We start from the raw sequence: 24,826 nt of genomic DNA, 5'->3' as shown, positions 1-24,826 counted from the left end.
AGTTGGCAATGAAAGTTGCAGGCCCCAATGCCATCCATATGTTCCATGAGGGAATAAAAGTACATAGTGTGTTGGCATGTATGCAGCATGCGTCTGGCTGATACGCTGAAAGTGTTGCTCAAATCCAGTGTTTTGACGAAGACTGTTATTGCCTCTCAAGGTAAGAACAATGTCACGAAAGCTTCTATCACTATATTCAATAGGGATAACCGCAGCAACTTCTTCCATTGTTGGCAAATTCTGAATATGTCTGTCACCTCCTTCAATCAGACGCATTCTCATGGAAGGACTGATAACAATGTATGGTGCATTAGTTTCTGTTTGATCATTATTATTACTGTCGCTCTCATGGTTGCTCAATATCTCATGTGCATGACGATATACACGTGCGAAGGGGTTACATTGGGCAAGCATGACTGAAAGCTCTCTAATGATCTCAGGATCAAGGTTGCTGTGTCGTACTTGTCTTCGTTCAGCGGCATAACATGGATCAAAGATATACAGCTGGGTGTAGGAAGGCTTACTGCCTTCAACTGGAGCCAGGGGGCCTTGACGGTGGCAAAGAGCACCATGAATCTGAAAGGCGTTTAATCTACCTCTATTGTTATTGTTGTTGGCACGATCCTCAGGCGAAACAATATCGCAGCCCAACGAAGTAAAGGCAAAGGCAGCGTTGTACTGGCGAAGGTTGTCCTTAAAGTGGCGGCCTTGAGTGTCCGTACGTTCGAGCAAGCCCTTCAAGCACTCAGGTGGATCAGGCAAGAGTTGCAACTGGACTGATCCTCGCTTGCAACATGACTCCCAGCTAGGATTTCTCATCGAAGATGTCTCTTGCCTTTCATCAATCCAGTGTAAGGCGTGACAGTGTGAGCATTCCTTGTCCATACATCCAAGGTTCAAAGGACGAAGGCGAGAAAGCTGCGAGATATAGGCAGTAGGAATAGTCTGAGAAGGTTCTACTCTAGGTCTTCTCCTACGCCTTACCTGGCTGCCTTCCTGCTCTTCTTGTTCAGCTCGACGTCTGCGTCGTGATGCTGCAACTTGCTCTCTGCATTTTTGGCAGGTACGGTAAGCTGAGTCAACTGGTAAAGGTGTATGGCAGGATGAGCAGTTGGTAGTAAGTGCGGAAACGGTATTGTTGTTTATGTAGACTAATGTAAGATCAAGCGTTAGTGAACAGGTCCTAGTGCAATGCCTTTAAGAAAGTGCTTATTTTTGCATGTACCTAAAGGTTCTTATTGAAGGTGCAATATTATGAATATATAAGAAAATAGGAAAATAGGAAAAAAAAAAAAAAAGAGTAAAACAGGATCAAGGTACAGCAGTGGCAATAAAACATGTGTGCTTATGCGTCGCGTGTTCGGTCCGATACAGATGGTAAAAAACAGTCCTTTTCTTTATTAATCTGGCTTTTGTGCGATAAAATGTTTGTGCTATTCCGGGTTTTGTGCGGTAAAATGCTTGTGTTACTTGCATATTTTTTTCTCTAATTCCAGTATAAACTAAGGAGTACTAAGGAGTAAAGGAGTACTACGTGCCCACTTGGGTTTAATAAAAGATTGTTTAACCGTATAGCATGAGTCTATATAAGATGCTACAACTAGGAGGCAAGATATCGAAGGAGAAATTGCGATGATTTTCGATTCCCCCCGGTTAATGGACTTTTGTAGTTCAATAGCCTTGTTGCTGTTGAGATGATAATTGCTCGCAAGTAAGGTGACTAGTAGCCAATTGCTGTTGGAAACGTGGGTTCAAGCGGGAGCAAACTTGATAGGCATTTATTGCCGAACCGAAGATCTACTGGTTATTGGTGTTGCTGCCGTTATAGATATTGCTGTATCTTTGTTATTGAATGTGAAACCAAAGTGTTCTGATGACAGTCCCGATCGAAAAGCAGCTGAAGAAGGGCACGGTTGGAAGAAGCATCCAAAAAAACTGTGAAGAGGAAAGAAGAGTGGATGTTATTGGAGTGCATCAAGGCTTTAATGGAAATGTTTCTTTTGGAATGAGAAATCGATGCCATCACGTATAATAAGAACGATCAAAGATGTCGCTACTGTGAGACGCTCATTATCATTAAGCAAAGTCTTCGATTAAGAACTTTTCTACCTAAAGTATCAAGAGGATGAGAATCACCGGACAACGAGCGTTGAAGAGATCTTAGATGGCTGTCTTTTTGTACTTGACCACGATTCATATGATTACGAGCTTCAGAAAATGTACTATGTGGTACGTAAGAAAGGCCACAAACTGGTGGGTAAGTATCGATAATATTTGTACGATCAGCGTTAGGGAGCATTGGAGCAGTAAAGAGATCTCAATCAAGGTCTAAACGACCTTTTACTACAAGAGTTAGAGCCCAAACATTACGGAGATAAGCTGAAAAGGAATACCTGGTTCGTTTGGAGATGTTTGACATTGTTGTACTAATTGCTACGCAAGAGCTTGAGTTTTGACCAATTATTGGTGAAAGGTATTAATAGAATCTTTAGTAAATTCTGATATAAAGAATATCCCAGACGGCGTAATTGACCGAGCGAAAAGAAGAACACATCATATATCCTTTCTTGTTGGCTCTTTCCGACCGTTTACTAAAATTTTCCAGAGATTTTCTGAACTCTTTTTGATCCAAGGTCAAAAGAAAGCACCTTACAGATAATTTATCATACAAAATCATAGATGCAATAACTAGAGTGTCAAAAGAAGATCGCGAAAGTTGGATAAACCACTGTTTTGGTTTATTTGATAGATGTTTAGCTTTAGAGCAAGTGTTGTAATCAATCTCGATATTACATTCCAACATACAACACTTTACGAAGTTCAGAATATGCTGTTTATAGTAGAATTGAATGTTTAAGCAGGTATAGTTTGAGAGAAAACATATCGCTGCAAATTCGTGTCAAATATACTAAAACTGATTTTGTAGGGACCATAGCATACATTAAAGTCAACCTTTTCGACAGCCTTACAACGCTTTCTTCGTTACATTCGCGTGTGATGTTTCATGCTGTAGTTATAGCTAATCTATCCTTCTTTGATCAAGTCATATATCGCGGCCACTTTTGGACCCGGTCGTATCCTTGCTGAAATTTTTCCACAGGAAGATATTGTATCTGTTTAATTGATAGACTGCAAACAAAGTCCTACATGAAAATTTTCCGCTGCTTCAGCTAGAACAATTGAAAGAGTTTCGGTACCTTTAATCTTCCATTCATATGAATAAAAGGTCTCTCTTTGGAAATATTCTTTAGGAATTGAGTACAAGTATTGTTGTTTCGCGTGAATGCAGCCTCTCATATGTCCATACCCACCTTGACTGTCTTTAAAGAAAAAAGGAGGGAGAAAAGAAAAGTGGGTAGAGCGAGTCCACAACTGTGACTTTATGACTGCATGGCGTCAACACAAAGAAGTACTCTCAGATAATGAAAACAGTGACAGTTTTTATTCTAAATGGTATTTCTCTTTTTGGAAGAGGAAGCCATGAATTGAAGGTGTATGTGTATCCTAGATGTAAATGACGTAGTACAAACTAAAAAAACGACATATGAAAGCTGTAATGAATTTATTATTATGTACTATTATGATGCTAATCTACTGCTTTCTTGTGTGAAGTGAGTGAACATAAGTCCAAGCACCCGAATCTAAGTGATGATGCAAGTCCATTTTTGTTCTTAATGCATGGTTTTTCTTTTGATAGTCGGTTCCATTTGACGCATCGTCATCTTTTTCGAACTTGAACAACTTTGGCTCCCAAACTTCCTTCTTTTCCTCCCTTTCTTTACGAATACCTCGTTGCCATTCTTCAATTCGTGTCTTTTCCTTGTTAGCCACCTTGTAATTCTTTTGCTTTAGTGCTTCTGTTACTGGTCCCCAAACGCGGTGTGATTCAATTTCAGATTGTTCCTCAACAGGTGGTGTCACACGCTTTGCCATCGGTTCAGCTTCTGCATCAAATAATAGCTCCTTTTTGCTATCCTTTCCTTTTGAGTAAAATGATTGATGACTCCAGCGGCCCGAAAGTTGGTATTGAACTTTGTCATCGTGATAAATCCATCCCTTGATGTGATTATATTCTCCACCAAACCATGGCTTGGGTACAAACTCGATCGTTGCCTTTGTGTTATTGCTGCCCACAATTGTACATACTCCTCCTAATTCAATAAAGGCTCCACCAGTAAGTACACCTCGAATAAGAATATCTGGAAAATCAAGCATGTATTGCTCATCATATTGCTTGAGATATAAAACAGCTCGCCCCACTTGTTCAACACGGATAGAAGTTCCTTTGAATTTTGATTTTTGTCCAGCTATCGTATACAATGTGAGTAAGTGGTGCAAAGGGTAACCAGGTATATACTTACTATGGCCATTTAAACTGACACCTGCCTTTTCGTCTTCGAGATAAAAGGCAGAAATTGGGGGGTGATGACAGACTTGCTCACAGATGCATTTAGCATCGCCCATGGTACAAAAAAATTGCTCACCCAAGATTGGATTATAAGGCTTCTTTTCAAATTTACCACCTGTGCAACGGGAAGCGTAACTACCCCATAGAGTAGAAATAAACCAGCGACAGATAGACAGCATGCGGTCTATTTTAGCTTATAAGCACTCGTTTCATTACATTCTATTTCTTTTACCTTCGGGAGATTGTGCTTGAGTAACAGCTTGGAAAAGAGCAGGATGATCACCCCAGTAGGTGCTACATAAAGAAGTGAATAAAACGATCCCAATTGTGTCTATAGTTATTACCCATATTCTAATAAAGAGAGACCATTCAAGAAGAAAGCTGGGCAGGTGAGTGAAGAGAGGTCACCTGTGAAACTGATAACTACTTTTAAAAACTCTTTAAATTCTCTAAATTGACTCTTTTCTTCCAAGTTCTTGACGGATAACTTGTCGACATCATTTTCTGAAGGCGGTTCTTCATCCAAAGCCTTGCTACTATTCTTTTTGTCTTTGCTTCCAAATCCTATAGCCATTTTTTTGATAGAAATAAAAGGAAATCCGGAAAAAATAAAAGAGAGAAAAAAAAAAAAAGGGAAAATTATCTCTAATCTTTTTCGCTCATAGAAAATAAGGCCGGAGTTTGGACACCAGAGTTTAATCCCATGTGTTGTAAGTACAATAGCGAATGAAGGGTAGATTACATCATCAACCCTATTTTCTATTTTATACATTTCATATAAAAACCCAATATTATGAATAACCTTTCATTTATTTAAAAAGGGCATTATCAAATGTTCGGATCAAAATGCAGCAAACCTGTGACGGACAATGAGCGATCTGTACAGCTGTTTAAAGATATTTTTAAACAGCGAATGTAATTTGAACGTGATGGTTGTACACTGTCAGAAAAAATACATCTCTGTGATTCGTATAAATTGTATTATAAATAAATAGCAATACCATTTAGAAAAAAACAGACGTGTTGAAGCCTTTGCATTTTTCTTTTTTCTTTTATTCTTATATGTCATTCTTCTAGGAATAATGTGACCTGATATTGCTCTGATACAGGGGTTTTGTTTTTAATACTTTGGACTTTTCTAATGCATACTATATCATTTATCTTATGTAATCACCATAGTGCTATGAAAAAGTGTTCTAAATGAAGCTGACGTTCTGACAGACAGTCAGTCAGTTTTGAAAAAGCCTAGAACAACCAATAAGGAATATATAATGGCTAGCCCTTTTCCTCGTCTGACATAATGAAGGTTTCTTGTAATCAGGCTCTGTTAAATAAATCAATTTCGATCTATGTACTTTACTCTTTCGCTTATAGTCAATCCCCTTTGACATAAATAAAACAATCCTGCAGTTTATATTAAATGTACAAACAATAACAATTGTAGTCATCAGTGTGTGTGTGTGTGTGTGTGTGTGTGTGTTCGATCCTACATATATTCCATATCGTTACACTTTTTGAATATTCGATATACAGATGCACGTTATTTAAAGTGTTCACAAGCAAACTTGTAAATAAATAATACTTGTTATCACAAGTGTTTTTTTTTATTTCTGTATGAAAATGAAATGAAAATTACATTAAGAGAGCAAGTTAATATTAACTAATGAAGATATGACAAGTTGGAGTTTGATTATAATTCGTCTCTAGCAGGCTTCTTGGCAGCATCTGCTTCAACAGCTTCTTCGACAGCGTCTTCAAGGGCTTCAAGGATTTCTTCTTCCTTGGGTGTTTCTGGTTCTTGGTCCTTCTTTGCGTCCTTTTCAGCTTCTTCAGCCTTTGCCTTATTTTCAGCATCAACCTTTTCCTCATGTGCCTTCTTGGCATCTTCTTCCTTCTCATGAAGATCCTTTGTTTCGTTGCGAACCTTTTCAGCTTCTTCGATATCGTCAGTGATGAGGATGTTGTCAAAGATAGTACCAGACTTCACTTGCCAGACATCAATACCAACGTTTGCAAAATCATAAGCATAGATCTCATTGTCGACCTTGTAATCTGGGTTATCAATGAGAGGGTGTTCCCATTCTCCCTTATAGGCAGGGTTAGGGATCTTCTTGGGTGTCCAGGGACCTTTATAATCGGGGTTTGCGATCGAAGGAGCTTCCCATTCACCATCCATGTCATCATCCCAATCCTCAGGCTTCTTAGCATTAGGGTCAGGAATAAATTCAGGGATATCATCATAGCCTTCAGGCTTAACATCATTAGGGTCATCAATCAAAGCGTCATCAACCCAGTCAGCAGGCTTGACAGCATTAGGGTCCTTGATTTGCTTGGGAGGCAAAAAGTCCCAGTCTTCGAGAAGAGATCCGGAGGCCTTCTTGTCAGAGTCAACCAAGATTTCGTATGTTTGATCAGGTTTAACAATAAGAGTATAGGTGTGAGTTAAAGTATCTTTAGGAGCTGAGATGGTCTTTTTGAAATCATAGTTGGTACCATTATAGCTGAAGATGGCATGTACCATGGATTTAGGACCACAGATATCAGGGCCAAACATAATGTTGTATGAGGTGTCACCATTGAATGTTTTGGGGTCAAATTCACCACCGAAGAACTAAGAAAGCAGTGTGAATAATTTGCCTCTTTCTCAAAAAACGCGTGCATTCAAACTCTGCTTTACCTTCAAGTAACTTCCGCCACAGTCAATGTCTTGTTCATTCTTGACATCAAACTGAATGACAAGGTTCTTATCCTTGTTTGTGAATGGCTTTGTCTTGGAAGAGACAGCATAGAAGCGATAGTCCTCGGTTGTTCTTAAACCAGCATTGGCCTTTTCGTCCACGTACCATTTACCAGGACTTACTTCAAGTTTACCAAGATCTTCGCGGTAAGTGGAAGGAGTCCAACGGTCTTTCCAACCTTCACCATCAGAGAAAGTTTCGTGAAAGAAGACTTCAGCAGAGGCAAGAGCAGCAAGACCCAAGATGGCGGTGATGGTGGGAATCTTCATTTTGTTTGTTTTTTATTGACAAAGTAGAGAAAAAAAGAAAAAGAAAGAAAAGGTACAAGGGAAATATATAAAAATTTCTAGAAAAAAAAAATAACGGCTGGAACGTGGCAGACTTATATATAATACAGGCCAATAACACAAATTCCTGCAAAATTGACCACTGATTGATGGCATCAAATGATTGGATAAAATCATTGTTAATTCTGCTAAAATTAGGTACAAGGTAACACTAAAGGAAAACTATTAAGAATGAATACATAAACAAGAACCTTTTCGATAATGAAATTATGACACGTAATAAGCTTATTTATTGTAGTTATTCCAAATTGAACTAATTTATAATACAATCTACTATTCTTTTATGGCATCAAGTCCTTTCAAGACTGTCTCTGGTAAACCTTTAATTGGGCGTCTGTTGATTGGATCAACAAATACATGAGTAAATCCACCGACTACAGAGGCCAAGGGCTGTTCATTTTCAAACAATCCAACGCGATAGGTGACACTGGACTTGCCTACTTTAGAGATACAAAGTCCAGCATGGATGATGTTTGGATAAGATGCGGGAGCGTAAAAGTTGGCTGAACTAGATACAACCAACCCAATCGGTTTACCCGCTTTATTTGGTTCTAATCCACAGTTTTTGATAAGATACTCATTAATGACTGTATCAAAGTAATGATAATATATAGAATTGTTTATATGACCGTACTGATCATTATCACTCCATCTACAAAATTGTTACTATTGAACAAGAAAGAGATGGTATTTTATAACCTTGTTTGAATAGGTAAGAAGTATTTATAATGTAATCTTTCTCTAAATGTTTCCTTCTTTGCCTCCGTCTGTACGTGTCTCGATATAGTCGATAACCTTTCTTGAGCTCCCATGGTTCTTTTAAGTAAGGGAAAAGTTGCTTGAAAAAACAACATGAATAAGCAAGAAAAAAAAATGTAATTTTAGGACTTGTTTACCTGTTTTGTACAAGATAAAAAAGGAAATTCAGATAAAGTGTGTTAGTTTTCAGATGTAAAGAAGTTTATGTTCAGACAACTTATTTTAAAGGTGAGAGAAACATCACTTAAGCTAGAGAAACGTTCCATTTTAATAACAATTTAACCCAACCTCTTTAATGTAAATGGATAGTATTTTTTGAAGTTAATTTTTGTTTGGATGACTGGTGAATCTTCCCTCATTTTTAATAAAGGATTTAAAGAAGACTCATTTCATCCAAAAGTCTAATTTACATCCATGGATTCATCACCTGAAGCCAAAATCAGACAAACGAATTAAAATTGGTCTAATTTTTATTGTTAAGAAACCACATATGAATAAAAATCTGCTCCGTCATGTATAAAAATAACGTACAATCATCCCATTGTGGATTCTGCAAACTTTGGTAGTTGGCAACTCTAGCTCTTATGACTTAATTTCTCGAATTTCCAAACCAATAATAGGACTATTTTATAAGTTATAAGACCTGATGATAATTAGAGTACTTATCCAAGCAAATATTATATCAATTGAATTCTAATTAATAGATCAATCATCATAACAGAGCTAGCTTCTCCTCTTTCTTTTTCCCATAGTATAAAATAACCAATGTACAAAGCAATAATACTAAACAAAATTCGTTCTGTCAAAGAAAAAAGGACCTCAGCTGCAGCATCAGGCGAAGGTAAATATATACTACCTGTTAACACAAAGAGTGCTGTGATACGCTGTTTTATTTAACGCATTTTTTAAATATGATGAAAGCTCTGCATCTACAAGTGCTTGCAAAGACTGTAAGGAAACTGGTCATTTTTCCAAGAGTTATTTTAAATGTAAATTTTACAAGCAAACTAGTGCTGGTGATGTTAAATCCTCATATTGCATAGTCTTTTAAGTCTTGCTTACTAACATTCTTTGACCCTAAAGTTGGAACATCAGGTAAAGAAAGAAAACAAAGCGACAATATCAAACAAGATAAAAAAAAAATTGCAAAAAAAAAGAAAAAGAAAAATCACTACTATTGATAACGAAGATACATGCAAAAGGTACTATGAAAAGGGACACAAATCAATAAGGTCACCCAGCTGCAAGTATCATATCTCTATGAAGCCTATCACCATCTCTGCTTGCAGGGATGTAAGAAATATAGTATTTCGTGCGCAAGTATTTGTAAATTATTACACTACGCTTCGCTCACAACAAGAACTGAATAATGATATTCCACATTGTATTTTTCGACAACAATTTTGGCACTCTGTCTATCAATTGGTTAATGCAAAGAGAGTTACAACCAGCACAAATATACCACCAAACATGATGACAGTCTGGTACGTATTCCAATCTCAATATAATTCTATCGTATATCATCAGCAAATTGCAGAAGGAACTTCGCAATGGTTAGCGGAAGCGTGTACAGAGCTGGCTACTAGTTATCATAATAGCATAATGGAACATTTTGAATCACGTCTTTTATCTTCTTTGTATTATTGTCTTCAAAACACCTTCATGGTACGTGATGGATATAAGAATTGTATTTTTTCTTCTAAAAAGTAGTATCTACTTGTTAGTCAATGGATCCTAAAAATCTTAAAGTGATTATTAAAGTCTACTGCTATCAATATGTGTGCCAAGACGAACCAATATGGTCAAACAGTGTAGTTTTATCAGCAAGTTTAATAAAAGATGTGTTAAGCGGCCATGTGAACCAGGAATGTGAACCAATTAAAGTCTTGATTAATCAAAGAATATCACTTACTACTCTATCCTCTGCCCCCGAAAGGGCATAGATGCTTTGAATATATTTTGAACCAATACGAAGATGAACACTCTCAACGCCGCCTTTTCGATGTTCGGCGCCTTCTTCTTCCAAGATTGTTTATTATTTTACCAAAGCCGTCAGTACGCTGACGATTTGTGACCATTAGCGCAAATGCACTGTCTGTTTTTGTGAAGAAACGATTACTAAGGGTTATGTCAATCAACTTGAATTGCTCCAAAGAGTATTCAACTTTAACATATTGAAGAACGTGTGTAAAAGGTAGAAACATTTTATTGGAATACAATTAAGAAAAATGCATGAACTAACTTTGGCTATGTATAGAATGGAAGAATTGGTGTCCAATGAAGAAAATAAGGGTGCTGTTTGACAACATTGTTAGATCTGATGGATTTTACATAGATTTCATATTTTACAGAAAGACATTTGGCGAAAACGGAGATGATACTTTGATACAAAACCATGACTTGGGTGCTGATGACTTTTCAATAGAAGAAGTTACTCAGTTATATACAATAAATTTTCTAGACTCTGGTAGAAAAACAGTCTATACGGCTGCTATGGGTTTAGATGAAAACCAACATGAAATAAGGCGCTGCACTACGAAGGAGTATTATCCTTTAACAGGTTCCACGGTGTATGAACAGAAACTGCAATAGGAGAAGGACATGGTAGGTATCAATGCTACACCTACAGCAAAAACTGCTAGAAATATTTCTTTTCTACGATTTGCAGATCCCATGCTTTCAAACATAGACAGGCTGTTCACTTTTTATGGCTTTAGTACTGCTAAATATCGGTTTAATCTATACCAAGGCAAACAAAGAGCTCCCGAAATGATGGTCAATATGTTATTAAACGACAGTGCTAAATATAATAGGAAAAGCGTTTTAAAAATAAGAACAAAAAAGAAAAACGAAAAGAAGAAAGGAAAGAATAGGTAACAACAGTACAGAAAGTAAATTCATAACTACAATGGTATATGTTAGTATAAATCTACTCATTTTATATACTTTAGGAGAAATAAATGGTAACCTTTGAAATTTAAAGAAGACAAGTCCAAAGTTCCACTTGTTGTCTTTGGGGACGGTATGTTCGGAAAGGACATAATGAAAATGAAAGGCTTACGTTGCGGTACAGCTGGTATCATGTGGCGCTGCTTGAAAAAGAGAGAAGCTGCTAGTGACCCTGTTGCTGTGCCAATTGATGAGTTCAGAACCTCAAGAAATTGCTGTTGGTGTGAAACTGCTATTTTGGATGGTGTGAACGGCGCCAGAGACAATAATGTACTTGTCTGTAAAGCATGCAATGCATTATGGGAACGCGATGTCAACGCGGCAAAGAACATAATGGAAATCTCTCTTGCAATTTGGAAAGGCTTGGGTAAGCCAGAGGCTTATTCCAGAGGTTAGCTTCATATTTAATTCACAAATCGCCGTATTAAACACGGTTTTCCTTGCAAAACGAATTTAGATTATTACAGATAAAAGAAAAAGTCTGAACAACTATCTCCATTAGTCTCAAAACTGATTTCACTTCTTCTGGATTTCCTTTTACGGTTTATCTCAAAAAGATAAGTAGAGTGTTTAAAGATACCAAACATCGTCTGAATTTGAAGTAGAAGCACTGTAGGCACGGCATAAAAAAGGGTACTTTAATGCTTTGAGGGACATTTTGTTTCCTGCTTTTGATCACGTAATGACATCCAAAACTCTTTTAAAGGTTGATCCACTATGTGTGACATATTGGGGGTAACAGACACACTGTGGCGCCGTTGATGGGTTGATGGCGCATTCTTTTCACTCTCTGTTGGATAATGGCATATTAAATAATGATTTTCCAATTTGAAATATTCCAAAATTTTCCTTGTTTTCTCTAATTCCTTTTCCAAGGCTCTATTCTTTTGAATAACATCAGCCCATTCTACTTCCTTTATTTTCTTTTCCTCCGCTAATTCATCCATCTCTGCTTTCATGACTAGTAGCCTGTCTACCAACGCCATCTGTCCTTCATTGACCATATCGAATTTAGACTGTACGTGTTCAAGCTCTTGAGAAAGTTTTTCGCATTGTTGCTCTAAATCTTTGGTATGCATCACTTCTTCAGAAAGACATGTGCTTGCTTTTGATAGTACACTTGTCATATCATCAGTATACGACTGAATATTCTCGGCAATTTCCAAGCTTTTTAAAGTCGACATTGAGTTTTCTCCTTCAAAGCCTTGTTGTAGTGTTAAATCTGGTGAGATCCTGTTACTGCTATCTATCTTTTCTAAACAGTATCTACGCTCAAGTTCTAAAATAGTCAACTTTAGCGCATCCCGTTCACATTCTAAATCTTCTTTATCATATTTCATTTCTTGCAGCTCATCCAGAGTCTTTTGATGATCTCTTCGTAAATGTTCTATTTCAAGCTGCATATTGCTACCAAGATAGGGGCCGGTCAAGCTTTGAGGTGTTGATGGTAGAGATTGATTCTGTATTGAGCTACAACTGCAAAAAGAACTAATGCTTAATCTTCTTTGAATTGACAACGCTTCCTCCGCAACAAATAATGGCGTGGTCGTCTCCTTGGCAGAAACAGAGGACCATCGTTTTCTCAATAGAGGTTTGGAAGGTTGCATTTTAGTAGGATACATCGTAGACGAGCGTTTCAACTCTTGACGCGCCTTTTTCTTTCGTTTCCAAAACATTCCTAACCGGCCCGTGGTCCTGTTTAGCTTTCGATGCTGTTCTCCTTCATCTGCAACGTATTGAGCATGAAGGGCGTCTAGCTTTTCTTTAGTAATAATATGGGAAAGAGAAACGGCATCCCGGATAACATTTCCGTAATTTTCAGCATAGGGTAAACACAGCTTTCGCGAGGTAACAAAATCCAATATATCTTCAAATTCTTCTAGTTGTGATATAATGTGATCTGAGGACCTTTTGAGCATGGCGATCGCTATACGCATAATGGTCTCTGCTGCTCCTTCTGCGAATATGATGTCATAGATTCGATTGACAAGACCCATAGGAAGCGCATAAGCAAACAAAGTCAAGAACCACTGTGATGCGTACATGGCTGCATGAACTCCATGCTGCATAAAATGACATGATAAGTCTGGAAGTATCTCATGAAGGAGTTTTGAAAATTGATAAAGACGTAACTGGAGCCCTTCCATATGAAGAGTAAACATGGATCTCATCTCATACGTTTCCATTAGTCTAACAAAGACACAAAATGATGGCACTTCAGGCATCTACTTCAATAATGAGTCAATCTATCAACGATAGTAGCTTTATACCTACATTCATTAAAAGTGGGCCCACAAGAAAGGCTAGTCCTTGACAGTACCCGACTTCAGTATCATAAAGACTGTATGCTTCAAGTATTCGTTTCATAGCAGTTTGTCCGCTCCCGTTCTCTTGCTTAAACATGTCTATTCGAGGAAACGTTCTTGCTAGGTCACGCTGAATTATCCTCTCGTGCGGTGACCTCTCTTGACATAGTTGACCATACACAGTTTCCAAATGTAATGATGCGGATTTCGACATGGCTTGCCAAATCAAGCCTCTTACGCGTGCAGGGATTCCTGAACGTAGCTTGAGAGATAATAGATGTGGTAACCTTAGCGCCACCTGATCCGAATCCTGAATGACGGCTTCCCAAAATCCCCAATCGATCTCTTCTTCCTCGTTAAGTGATACGATGTTGTCCTTAACTAGTCGCTGTAGTGTGCTAAAGTGAGCTCTGAGCTCATTGGAATGAATAAAAATCGACTTTGGATCTTTTTCTAGTAGCGCGTTTTGTCGCTCTATTTGTGCCAAGATAAATGCTGTCGACTCCTGCAGATAGAGAAAAACGTGTAAATTAAAAAAAAAAAGCCAAGTAAACAAGCTACCTGTGGTGGTAAACGTGCATTTTCTTCTTGGAGTCTGTCGAATAGTCTGTTATCATGTGTGTCGTCTTTAGCAAGCTTGTTTGGCAGTAGAAAGTTGGGTTCGGCATTTGAAAATGTATGTGCGGCTGGTGCTGTATATGATGCAAGCGTTGACATCTAAACAAGGGCGAAAAAAGAAAAAGAAAACAAGTGCAAAAAAGGATAGAAAGAAAAGAGGAAAGAGTAAAGTTAAAAGAAAAAAAGGGGAGGGATAGCCATGATTACTCAGAAATGCAAGGGGGTTTGCTAGTTTTACAAAGAAATAAATATAAAAACAACAAATGACAGGGTGAGAAAAAGGAGGTAAAGACGTTCCAGTAGTATATACTTTTATGAAGAATGCAAAAGGCTATATTAATGTATAAAAATGAATTACAGAGTATGGATGATTAAGAAAGGGATTATATAGATGCTTTCTATTTCGTTAGGGTTGTGAGCTTGTTATCATAGTAATATGCATAAGCATGCTTTTTTAATGTACTTGCTTTAACTAAGATAACCGTAAGAAATACAGAACCCACTGAAGCTGCTTGATTAATCACATTGATAAATTATTTTTGTATGTTCATATGCGTATGTTTATTTGATATTGGGTAAATGCAATAGAGCAGAGAAAGAGAGAGATGAAATATACAGTGTAGACAAGAGTTAAACGTCGGGTAAGAAAGTTGATTCAACTATGATGCTCGTAACTCTATAAGGATCAATGTTGGAGGCAGGGCGACGATCTTCCAAATAGCCTTTGCCCTCAATACCAACATGACGAGGAATACGAATAGAAGCACCACGATTAGCGATACCGTAACTGAACTGGTCGATGTGTCCAGTTTCATGTCTACCAGTCAGACGTTGATCATTATCTTCACCGTAAACGGCTATATGTTCAGCGTGACGCAAGCCCATCTTTTTGATAGCTTTTTCAATGGCAGCAATACCACCCTCTTGGCGCATTTCTTCAGTAGAAAAGTTGGTGTGACAACCAGCGCCGTTCCAGTCACCCTTGATAGGCTTGGGATGGATAGAGACAATGATGCCAAAGTCTTCTGAAACACGTTCCAAGATATATCGGGAAATCCAAAGATGATCGCCCATGTCAATGCCTTCACATGGACCTACTTGGAATTCAAATTGACCTGGAGCCACTTCAGCATTGACACCTGAAATGTTGACACCTGCATACAAGCAAGCGCGATAGTGGGCTTCCACAATATCTCGACCGAAGATCTTTCCTGCACCAACACCGCAGTAATATTTGCCCTGCGTATCATATATCAGTATATATAGATACTTGTTTTGTTTTTGTTTACCTGTGGCTCAGGGAATCCGTGCATCGGCCAACCATAAGGCTTTCCTGTAGCAGGGTCGAACAGCATGTATTCTTGTTCAATACCAAACCAAGGCTTGGCATCAGCATGAGCGTCCATGATCTTCTTGCAGGCGTGACGGTAGTTGGTGGGATGAGGTGTACCATCGTTATTAAAGGTCTCACAAAGCACAATTTTATTATTGCCACGACGGAAAGGATCAGCAAACAAGGCCACGGGTTGAATCAGGATATCAGAGTCATGGCCTTCGGCTTGGCCAGTAGAAGAGCCATCGAAGTTCCATTCTGGTAGTTCACTAGCAGATGTAGGGATGAAATCAACCGTCCTCGTCTTGCTTCTTAAGCCATTTTTGGCGTCAATCCAAACGTATTCTACTTGAATTTTTTCGCCTTGAGGGAGAGAGAGGTATTTTTGAAGAAGAGTGGTATTTGAAACAACAGCCATAATGTAATGTTATAATGGAAAGAAAGCAAGTCATTTCGCTTCCTTTATATACAAAATTAAGATCATGTGGTTTTTATCAGTTGAGGGATGATGGAAATCTATTTATCTCAACCAAAACAAGTAAAAATGCCTTTATCTTTTGTAACCATATCCAGAGAATCCACTTTACCTATCTTGGGTTAGAATTTTGACCAATCTTGTCATGGCCCTGGATCTGCTGTATTTAAGAAAATCTCCTAAACTACAGTCTATTTATAAAGCAAACTAAAATGCTGAAATATACGTGTATATGTGTGTATGTATATATACAAAAGCACGGCGACTATGGCCTTACCACAGCAACTATCACTAGGGCTGTGGCATAGTTTATATATGTGTGTGTAACAGTTTGAGCAGTTAATCTTATCTTTACTCTTATCACTGATGTTTATTTATATAGGTACAAGGTTCGTGAGAAAGCTTATTTCTTTTTCTCTCATTGTCAAATGGATTAATTATGTAAAAGAGTCCAAAAATCGGGTATCATCACAAAGTAAAGATCAATAGCTGATCGAAATCGACGTCGATACATTTTTGGGGATATAATAGTTGGATCCCTTTTGACACCACCCAACATACCTGATTCTTTTACCCAGCTCTCAAGTTTCTTATCCCAGGTATACGTTCGAAAAAAGTCTATATGTAGAGAGAGAGAGTTATGGTATATGAAAGCTTAGCAAGGAACATATATATCATTACCAACTATGCCAACTACAATCTCATTTTTCTCGTCATCAAATCCAACCAACAGTGAATAATCCATCACATCAATTTGAACCAGGAATTGTGTATCATTATATAACGAATCACTTAGGTTATTCTTAGTATCTACCCTCATATAAAGTGGTGTTTTGCTAATCACTAAAAGAAACTTCCATCAGTCGAATGCACAATCAGTTGATTCATACTTACTCTCTACCAAGTTTTCATCCAAAAAGACTTCAATATCCTTTCCTGTCTTTGCTGCATATCGATTCCTTAAAGACCCCTTTAGATCATATGCCTATACAACCATTAGTCCCATTATAGATACGTAGGGTGTTGAACCAACCATTTTGACCGTATGCTCATAGAATAAATTCTCCATAACAAGGATATCCATCTTCATAGATTTGCCGCTTACATTGTTATAAAAACCAATGCGATATAAACCAAATATTTTACATAAAACTGTTGGTATCTATTATAAGCGTGAGTAAATTGTTGGAGGAATCTGTAAGGTTTCATATTACTCCTTTATCAAACACCTCATTAAACATGTACATAAAATACTTGTTGGCTGATCCGACAAATGCATCCATTTCAAACTTGGATATTTGCTTGATCAAAAACCTTTCATCTATAAGGGAAATGAATATAAGCAACAGAACAAATGAGTATATGCTATCAACCTTTTGTCTTTAGGAAGGTTGATCCCGATTTGCCTCCTGCTGTATTCCAGACATTACATCGGGCAAGCGATGATATAAATGTCTCTCCACATCCACACATTTTTCTAAACATATCAAATTGCTCCGCATAGTATATTTTGCATGTAAAACTTGTTGATCCTCCCTTAAAAGCTAAAGATATGTTAATACAAACCATCAACCATTAAAAACAACGCATATTACAGAATCTCCATGGCCTCTCAGCTTCACCGGTTTCAGGAAACATATCTGAATAAAATAACTTGTCATCTGTTGGTGCATCAGATACGATACTAGATATAGATGCGCTCTCCTGTCGATTATTCACTACTTTGGACATTCGTAATGCCTGTCTCTTTTCTAATTTCTCTCGATAAAAAGTACTTGCAAGCATGTACGATATGATGCTACTTGGTTCATCTTCCCTTACAAGAATGTTGGAATCGGCAAAGATATGTTCCGTAGGAGAGCTAATCATTCACGTGAGCACAATTACACACACGACAGCGTTTATACTTACAATGGATACTCTAATGGGAGTAAATTGCTTATGCTCTTTTCAGCAAGTACATACGTAATAGCTTTCATGATTGAATTTTTTCCGCTACCATTGGTGGACCAGTCAAGATCAGTAGGCGTGACTCCATGATCTACAAAGAGTTAACAATTAAACATCATCTGTACTGAATCATACCTAGATCGAGAAGCACTGCAGCCTTTGATTGATTGTCCTTTTTGTCTCCTGCATATAGACCAGTTTCGACACTTAGAAAGGGTAAAGTATTGTTTGACATTTGTAACTGATGCTCCTTATTGAACTGCTGAAGTTCTAGAATACTTGGTACCGTATCTCTTCCTAAACATTCGTCGTATTCATCCATGTGCACCAGCGAGAATGTTGTATGTTGAAATGGTAAGCGCTCGTCTGAATTATAGTCATATTCTTCTTCGTCATCATCGTCGTCATCATCTGATACTCCAAACTTGCCTTCGTCCGATGATGATAGAGAGTCATCATCATGCGCAATTTCCTTGATTTTGGTATATACCTCTAAAGATGCTTTGCTTGGTAACCTTTCTCTTAAATCTCTACCATTCGCTAGTTTCCTTCGTGATATGGGAATAGGTAAATGCGAAGGTTGGTGGTATGTTACTCTGCTTGGGGGTTTTTGGTGAAGCAGAGGTGTAGCAACGGGTATACGCCCTCTTATCGGCAGCTTGCTACTGCTACCTTGTTCAGTCGCTGTCCTAGAGTAAGGTCTTGTAGACTCTTGAGTCATACGTGGATGATGTTTATCATCAGGAGGAATAAACCCAAATCGGTATCCATATCTCGTCGCTGGTATGCCTTGAGACTTTCTTGAAGCGTAATATCCACGATAGGGTTTTGCTGCTTGATCTGTATGACTAGCTGATGTAGGGCCAGATGATGTCATGTAGCTGGTGCTTGTTTCATAAAATGATCGGCGATTAGCTGCCTTATCGGTTGTTTCAAGCGCCTTGTGATGTGATAATGTTCGCTTATGACGTGGAGTTACTCCAGATGATGGTGAACTCTTGGATCTACAAACGGTTGGTTCAGGTAGTAACCCTGTCAGTCGCTGATAGGCCGTTGGCGCCACATGACGAGCAAAAGCTGATTGTATATCCTGCCTTTCACTTGGCGTATAGAGGATTGCCTCATCTTGAATCATAACAGTTGGTGTAGGCTGTGGCGAAGGTGTATGCGCGTCTTCATAGATCATGGACTTTTCTAAAAATTTCTGTCGCTGCTGCTTGTCGACTGAGGAACTAAGAGCAGTAGCCAATAGCCCGGCCTTTGATGGCGTATCCTTCATCAATTCCAATGATAGTCTTCTGGCTACGCTAGGATCCAGTGTTTCTTCAGTGGCCGATCGGCTCAATGGTACGCTCCTGCTGTTTTCTGCAGAGCTGCCTAGAAATGCACTCGATGATGGATTGACATCTGCAACATCTTGCAAAAACTTTTGATCAAATTGCTGAACCTCATCAAGCCAGGGGAAAGATTGAGTTGGTGATTCTCCCAAACTAGGTTGATCTTTTAATTCTGTTTCTGGATGCTCAGTATCCTCTTGCTCTTCTAATGTAACATCCAATAGTGGCAAGTCTGCGGCCTCTACAGCGCGCTTTGTTCGAAGGTTAAGATTGGATACGACGGGTGTAGATGTGCTACTGTAAAGGAGACTTTCCGCGGGAAACATCCTTCGCAAATGACTTGTTGTCAACCTTCGAAGCTCTCGTTCAGGCCGTATAAATCGTCTAGCAAAGTCAATGTACTTGAGGTCCCAAGTAACGGCATGGTTTTGCAGTTCGGCTAGCACGTTATTCAACTGCAGTGTATCCGTAGGCGAACTTGTTGCATACTCTGACTGGAGTTTCTGAAGTAAGCTCTTTTTATTCTTCATTGCTTCCTGTGACATTTCTTGCAAGTATTCTTTACATGTTTCCACCATATTAGGCTGAACAATATCGTACGAAAATGCCTTGTTTCGCTCAATAATAGAATCGAAAAAGCGAGCAATCTTTATACGCGTTGATTCCAATGCTTCATCCTTGAGGGCCATTTGCTTCTTGGAGCTGAAGCAAGTATGAAGAGGTGGTGGGATCACCTCGACGACCTTGACCATTGCATGTGTAAAATTGACAGTATAGTTTTGGATGCGAAATGAGAGTGTATGGTCCCGATAAAGCCCATGTGGGCACCCTTCATCTTCTTGTTCTCCGTCTTCGTAGAGTGGGATAGAGGAGGACTGATAAAGTAGTAATTCTAAAAACTTTCCAAACGAGTACCGCTGTAGCAATTCAGACATGGGTTTCCAACCGTGTGTTATTTTGCATAGGTTGCAGTGAGTGGATATAAAGATGGGAATCTTCTTTAGGTATTCATCTTTACCAATCTCGAGCCTTTCTTCTACCATTTGTTCATCATCTACTTCATGAAATACTTGCACTTTGATTTGAGCATTACCATGTGAGAATGTCACATCATGAAACATGAGCGGTGATCCACATATTTTAGAAGTACAAGGTTTATATGCCTCCTTGGCAGCGTTCAGAATATACTGTCCTAAGGTGTAGTCACAGGCAGGATCATAATAATGGTATGGCTCTGCCACTATCTTTTGACAAGGAATCGTATGGTCGTCCATGGGGTATATAGTGCGATGAACAAGTATTTCTTGGTGATTTACGGGTGATAAAAAGGAACTTACATCTCGGATATATTTCTTAAAGTTGTACCAATTCTGGATGTGCAAGTCTTGATAGTGTCGATACTCAACGTCATTCTCTAATTGAGCTTCATATGCCTTGAAATAATCCATCATTTGGTTTAAATCACGAGGAATTGGTGGTGGGATAAACTTGGTGGAATCCTGTTGCTGCTCTGGAGCATCTCCCTCAAATACCGTCCCGGTGATGGTGGGCCCTAGTCTTTCCCGAATGACACCAATTAACTTTTTCTGTGAGTCTCGTAGTTTAATCAGGATATGGGGAACAGGTAATGTGACGCCAGGAGAAATAGAGAGTACTGTATTTTGGTACTGCTTTAAAACTGTATTGATGGCTGTCAAGCAAATATCATCATCTTCAACAATAATTGGCTCCTGTTGATAAAACTGTCCTTTCTTCTTTGTTGTTACTACATCCGCTGCTGCTGTACTTACAGTTATGTGTGACTCAGCTACGGATAATGCGGATATGCTTTGAGAATCGACAGGTCGAATGTCCGTGAGGGACCTCTCAGCAAATGAGGTCATTTTCTTGACGACCCTCTCTTCTTCTGTCTTTTCTTCTTCTTCTTGTTGTTGTTCTTCTTCATAATAAATACGATACCATTTCCTGAGTTCAATAAATTCCTTGCGCAGCTGTGCCTCGATAGTGAGATTATTGACCACTTGCACCATAAACTTCATGATTGTCTTAATCACCGTCAGAACCTTATGTTCGCCTCCTCGTAGTATGATGGTTGCACCTCTATCTTTAGGACACTCGTGAAAGAGTAAGAACGTTTTACGGCGACTAGGGAGGTATTCATGCATAATGGTCATTGTCTCAAAAAGCTTGCATTTTCCTTGAGTCACTGATTTTGTATTCCACAAGTCGTTTTTATAATTGAATATGACTGCATCAGCACATCGAGCAATAGCATCGAGCTTTTGTTTTTTGACCTTGTAGACGACTACAATATTAGCCTTGTTCAACAAGTCGATGACAGTACGAGGAGCATGGCTGGCAATCAACACAATAGACGGCTTTAGACCAATGATCTGGTCTACCAGGGCATTCATATGATCACGCTCCCAAGCCAATAAACGGTCTAATTTAAGATACTCATGTCGGTTCACTTCACCGCTGAATCCGTCTAGATCAAAATTCAAAATCAAGATGCGTGGGTTCTCAATCTTTCGGACCATATGCTTGTGCGCTACGTTCTTTGATAGAACCACACCACTCACAGAGAAGCTATCCTTGGGTGTTCCACCAGGAACTCGTTTTATTTTGACATAATGGTTCATGTCAAATGTATCTCGGATCCTTATCTGCGGTTGTACTTCGTCAGCAATTTTGAGTAGTAATTTCATCATGACCTCTTCCCACGGACCAGGGTTCTTGATCAATCCCTCCGTTTCAACCTCCAGAAAGTGTCGGATCATGTTGCGCATCAAATATAAAAAAGATTCATCCCACTGTTGATGTGTCTGTGTACAAGAAGCGATCTGTGTCCTTAATTGCTCCACATCTGGGGTAGCACTACGTAGACTGTTTGTATCCGCACAGGTAGTGTTATTAGTATCTAGTTGAGAGGAAGTAGATGCTTCCATAGTTGCCTTTGTGATGGGTATATTTCTCATAAGACTCTTTGTCCTTACTCTACTATGTCGAATAGTTGAAGACGAATTATTAGTCGAAATGGTAATCACATTATTATTGCTTCCACTGCCTGTTCCATCTGTCAAGCTCAATCTTCTCCTCATGGCGCGTTCAGGTCTCATCAACCATGGCTGTGTTTTTCCTGTTGTAGTCGTTGTTGTGCTTGTACTTAGAAGCGGAGTTGGAGAGCCAATGTCAAACGTTGTTGCATAATCTTCAAAAAAGATATTGTTGAAAATCCCCGAATTGGGCCGTTCATTCGTACCCGTGTTGTTGCCACTGGCAGCAGCGCCTCCCAAGAAATTCAAAAGGTTTCTAGGACTCTTATCCCACCTTCTTGCATCTTCATCTTCTTCATAATACTCATTTTGAAGAACAGGCGTTCCTAAAGGATTTTCATTAGCCAAGTAGGAGTGACGACGGAATGGCATAGGTGATGATGAAGCGAGTTGACGCGATTCTAACACGGCTAAGCTACTTTCGACAGCTAAAGAATTCATGGTGCTTGTTCGTGATCGAGGTGTGGTCCTCAGGAAAGTAGATGTTAATAACTTTTTGATACCGATCTCAGCATCGCTGGTGGTATGATGTGAAGATGTGGATAAAGAAAAATGTAGATCCAGATTGGGACGTTGTATTTCTAAGCTATTTGTTCTTCTTTCAAATTCCTCGTCACTGTCCTGAACAGACTGCTGCAGTGTTTCAGAATCACCCGAATATGTCTCATGGATAGATATTAAATCATCTGGAAGACGATCTTCAAATTTGATATAACAGTCGTTACAGACACGTAATAAAGTATGGCTTGTGTGGATCTTGTTGTTGAGGCACTTTGAACAAAATATTCTTCCTACAAATAAGGATGAGTTTCACCTTTTACAGACTTGAGGAGCTTAAAAAAGCATACCACATGTACGGCAATGATGCTTTCTTCGAAACAGGTTAAAGGGCGCATTACAGTCTGTACACTCTCGGCACTGTTCGTCAGGCATCCAAAAATCCTTGTTGCCGCTGTCTGCCTCACCGCCTCGTAATCGATTGAGCATCCTACTGAGTGAATTTGTGTTGGATACAGAAAAATTGGTCATTACTGATTGGTTGTCACTATCACAGGATGATGTCTTTGTTAAAGGTATCATCATCACGGATGAGCCTTCTGGTTTGATAGTTGCTAAACTTGATTCATGAAGAGATTTGATTGATAGATCTACTTCTTTTGTTGGTGTAGGATTGATGGCTTTTATGGTCGGATATCTTTCTTTACTGGCTATTATCAGGCTATTCTCTTGCCCTATGCTCTCTAATATCTCGGCGGGTATTGGTACGGGTTGTTGGTGTTGTGGGCCAGATACAGCAGTTTTAAACTTGGAAAATATTTTTGAAATAAGGCCTTCCTCGTCTCCTTCTGCAATTATGTTAAAACTTGTTAATGAGCCAGGATCTTCATAATCTGGCTGATGTGCCTTTTCCATTCGACAAAATAAAAAGAGATAAAGTGGAAAATGAAAAAAGGAAGGAGACAATCAAAATGTATAGCCACTTGTACAACAGTTGAACTCTAACTCTAACTCTTTCTCTAACTCTCTTTCTCTCTCTGTTATCTTTCAAGGCAACAAACATAAGAGTTCAATATGTATCATGATCTTTTTTAAAAAGATATGTGAAACTTGACGCGCTTTAGACTATTTCCTACATGTTTTACACAAAGGGGAAAAAATAATAATAAAAAAAGATTAAAGTTATTTTTCTTTCTTTTTTTCTTTTTACTAATCTTCTTGTATTATAAAATGGCTACGTAGAGTTTATAGAATAAAAGGCATGTATATTATGTTTAACCACTATTCATAGTGAACCACCAAAGACAACACCCATTACTGTCTCAGAACTTAAAAAGTATGATGGCTCTGACCCATCGCTTCCTATTTATGTAGCTATCAAAGGCGATGTATTTGACGTTTCGAATAACACTGCATCTTATGGAAAGGGTGCTGGATATAACGTGTTTACTGGAAAAGATTCGTCCAAGGTAATGGTTATTCTTCCTTTTTCTTTAAGTCCTCATTGACACGGCTTTAAATTAGGCTCTCGGAAAGTCTTCTTTAAAACCAGAAGATTGCATTGCAGATTATAGTGAACTGACTCCAAAAGAAATGGAAACATTAGATCAGTGGTATGCTTTCTTTGCAAAAAGATACAATATTGTTGGAAAAGTGGTGCCTGATAACTAAAGGAAAAAGCATTTATCCAATAAAAAAAAGAGGTCTACATGCGCCCCCCTTCTCTATCCTCTGTTTCACTTTTTCTTTCTTTCTTTCTTTCATTCTTTGATGGCAACCTTGAACAATTCACCCATTCAACAGCATTGGTCATATTTTGTCTCTGGCTTAGAGGATGCTTCTTGTTGGCCAAAGTCGTTTATATTGCTATACACGTAATAAGCATATCTATTTATCTTTTTTCACCTTTATATTAACGTAACCGACAGCTCAAAGAGCATTCAAAAGGCAATACTGACCACTTTGGCTTTGAATGGAATATTATTTCTAGGTGGACAAATCTTTTTGGAAAGCTATTATCCTAAAACATTCCTTGGATGTTCTTATGTGGTA

The 24,826-nt window shown here is 38.5% G+C and overlaps 11 protein-coding genes across 11 annotated transcripts in view; 4 read left to right on the top strand and 7 right to left on the bottom strand.

Moving 5' to 3' along the window:
- Nucleotides 1-48: 48 nt before the first annotated feature.
- On the bottom strand, nt 49-819 carry RHIMIDRAFT_196960 (uncharacterized protein; the record flags this gene model as incomplete). Its single annotated transcript, XM_023606158.1, has 1 exon — nt 49-819. A coding segment is annotated over one exon (771 nt), but the record flags the coding sequence as incomplete, so codon positions are not given.
- A 2,732-nt stretch (nt 820-3,551) lies between these two features.
- RHIMIDRAFT_64950 (Oxysterol-binding protein) lies at nt 3,552-5,002 on the bottom strand. Its single transcript, XM_023615513.1, has 4 exons — nt 4,753-5,002; nt 4,641-4,702; nt 4,362-4,592; nt 3,552-4,307 (listed from the first exon to the last, which is right to left on the bottom strand). Exons 1-4 carry the CDS (start codon nt 4,980-4,982, stop codon nt 3,592-3,594), a joined length of 1,239 nt encoding a protein of 412 aa, XP_023470394.1. The 5' UTR covers nt 4,983-5,002; the 3' UTR covers nt 3,552-3,591.
- Nucleotides 5,003-5,957: 955 nt separating this feature from the next.
- RHIMIDRAFT_307701 (Calreticulin) lies at nt 5,958-7,468 on the bottom strand. The gene is made up of 2 exons (XM_023614536.1): nt 7,086-7,468; nt 5,958-7,019 (listed from the first exon to the last, which is right to left on the bottom strand). The coding sequence occupies exons 1-2, from the start codon at nt 7,413-7,415 to the stop codon at nt 6,099-6,101; spliced, it is 1,251 nt and encodes a 416-aa protein (XP_023470393.1). The 5' UTR covers nt 7,416-7,468; the 3' UTR covers nt 5,958-6,098.
- A 236-nt stretch (nt 7,469-7,704) lies between these two features.
- RHIMIDRAFT_266662 (thioesterase family protein) lies at nt 7,705-8,413 on the bottom strand. The gene is made up of 2 exons (XM_023611930.1): nt 8,193-8,413; nt 7,705-8,145 (listed from the first exon to the last, which is right to left on the bottom strand). The coding sequence occupies exons 1-2, from the start codon at nt 8,303-8,305 to the stop codon at nt 7,767-7,769; spliced, it is 492 nt and encodes a 163-aa protein (XP_023470392.1). The 5' UTR covers nt 8,306-8,413; the 3' UTR covers nt 7,705-7,766.
- A 1,093-nt stretch (nt 8,414-9,506) lies between these two features.
- RHIMIDRAFT_266661 (uncharacterized protein) lies at nt 9,507-10,184 on the top strand. Its single transcript, XM_023611929.1, has one exon. The coding sequence runs from the start codon at nt 9,513-9,515 to the stop codon at nt 9,960-9,962; it is 450 nt and encodes a 149-aa protein (XP_023470391.1). The 5' UTR covers nt 9,507-9,512; the 3' UTR covers nt 9,963-10,184.
- Nucleotides 10,185-11,294: 1,110 nt separating this feature from the next.
- On the top strand, nt 11,295-11,597 carry RHIMIDRAFT_311116 (uncharacterized protein; the record flags this gene model as incomplete). Its single annotated transcript, XM_023614704.1, has 1 exon — nt 11,295-11,597. One exon carries the CDS (start codon nt 11,295-11,297, stop codon nt 11,595-11,597), a length of 303 nt encoding a protein of 100 aa, XP_023470390.1.
- Nucleotides 11,598-11,839: 242 nt separating this feature from the next.
- On the bottom strand, nt 11,840-14,224 carry RHIMIDRAFT_247172 (RabGAP/TBC; the record flags this gene model as incomplete). The annotated part of the gene is made up of 3 exons (XM_023610390.1): nt 11,840-13,426; nt 13,476-14,012; nt 14,069-14,224. The coding sequence occupies 3 exons, from the start codon at nt 14,222-14,224 to the stop codon at nt 11,840-11,842; spliced, it is 2,280 nt and encodes a 759-aa protein (XP_023470389.1).
- A 531-nt stretch (nt 14,225-14,755) lies between these two features.
- On the bottom strand, nt 14,756-15,876 carry RHIMIDRAFT_286203 (glutamine synthetase 2; the record flags this gene model as incomplete). The annotated part of the gene is made up of 2 exons (XM_023613357.1): nt 14,756-15,364; nt 15,415-15,876. 2 exons carry the CDS (start codon nt 15,874-15,876, stop codon nt 14,756-14,758), a joined length of 1,071 nt encoding a protein of 356 aa, XP_023470388.1.
- Nucleotides 15,877-16,366: 490 nt separating this feature from the next.
- Nucleotides 16,367-23,689, bottom strand: RHIMIDRAFT_234274 (uncharacterized protein; the record flags this gene model as incomplete). Its single annotated transcript, XM_023608131.1, has 10 exons — nt 16,367-16,551; nt 16,615-16,776; nt 16,828-16,918; nt 16,967-17,095; nt 17,148-17,254; nt 17,307-17,477; nt 17,529-17,794; nt 17,845-17,974; nt 18,019-23,067; nt 23,125-23,689. The coding sequence occupies 10 exons, from the start codon at nt 23,687-23,689 to the stop codon at nt 16,367-16,369; spliced, it is 6,855 nt and encodes a 2,284-aa protein (XP_023470387.1).
- A 315-nt stretch (nt 23,690-24,004) lies between these two features.
- RHIMIDRAFT_247169 (cytochrome b5) lies at nt 24,005-24,445 on the top strand (the record flags this gene model as incomplete). The annotated part of the gene is made up of 3 exons (XM_023610389.1): nt 24,005-24,012; nt 24,066-24,243; nt 24,299-24,445. 3 exons carry the CDS (start codon nt 24,005-24,007, stop codon nt 24,443-24,445), a joined length of 333 nt encoding a protein of 110 aa, XP_023470386.1.
- Nucleotides 24,446-24,733: 288 nt separating this feature from the next.
- RHIMIDRAFT_64878 (uncharacterized protein) overlaps nt 24,734-24,826 on the top strand; it is a 1,001-nt gene continuing 908 nt past the window's right edge. Inside the window, exon 1 of the mRNA XM_023615512.1 lies at nt 24,734-24,823. The gene's annotated coding sequence lies outside the window, so the exon portion shown is untranslated. The remainder of the gene's footprint in view (nt 24,824-24,826) is intronic.

The sequence above is a fragment of the Rhizopus microsporus genome (genome assembly GCF_002708625.1).
Source record: "Rhizopus microsporus ATCC 52813 unplaced genomic scaffold scaffold_2, whole genome shotgun sequence".
NCBI lineage: Eukaryota > Fungi > Mucoromycota > Mucoromycetes > Mucorales > Rhizopodaceae > Rhizopus > Rhizopus microsporus.
This window is presented reverse-complemented; position numbering and strand designations above follow the sequence as displayed.

What these genes read in the sequence shown, in the direction of transcription:
- RHIMIDRAFT_64950 (XM_023615513.1), bottom strand. Translation starts at nt 4,982, where the DNA reads ATGGCTATAGGATTTGGAAGCAAAGACAAAAAGAATAGTAGCAAGGCT. An exon ending in CTCTCTTTATTAGAATATGG is followed by an intron (nt 4,703 to 4,752) that starts GTAATAACTATA and finishes TTCTTTATGTAG; the next exon opens with CACCTACTGGGGTGATCATC. An exon ending in TGTCAGTTTAAATGGCCATA is followed by an intron (nt 4,308 to 4,361) that starts GTAAGTATATAC and finishes TGTATACGATAG; the next exon opens with CTGGACAAAAATCAAAATTC.
- RHIMIDRAFT_307701 (XM_023614536.1), bottom strand. Translation starts at nt 7,415, where the DNA reads ATGAAGATTCCCACCATCACCGCCATCTTGGGTCTTGCTGCTCTTGCC. An exon ending in GTGGCGGAAGTTACTTGAAG is followed by an intron (nt 7,020 to 7,085) that starts GTAAAGCAGAGT and finishes CTGCTTTCTTAG; the next exon opens with TTCTTCGGTGGTGAATTTGA.
- RHIMIDRAFT_266662 (XM_023611930.1), bottom strand. Translation starts at nt 8,305, where the DNA reads ATGGGAGCTCAAGAAAGGTTATCGACTATATCGAGACACGTACAGACG. An exon ending in TTCTTACCTATTCAAACAAG is followed by an intron (nt 8,146 to 8,192) that starts GTTATAAAATAC and finishes ACAATTTTGTAG; the next exon opens with ATGGAGTGATAATGATCAGT.
- RHIMIDRAFT_266661 (XM_023611929.1), top strand. Translation starts at nt 9,513, where the DNA reads ATGAAGCCTATCACCATCTCTGCTTGCAGGGATGTAAGAAATATAGTA.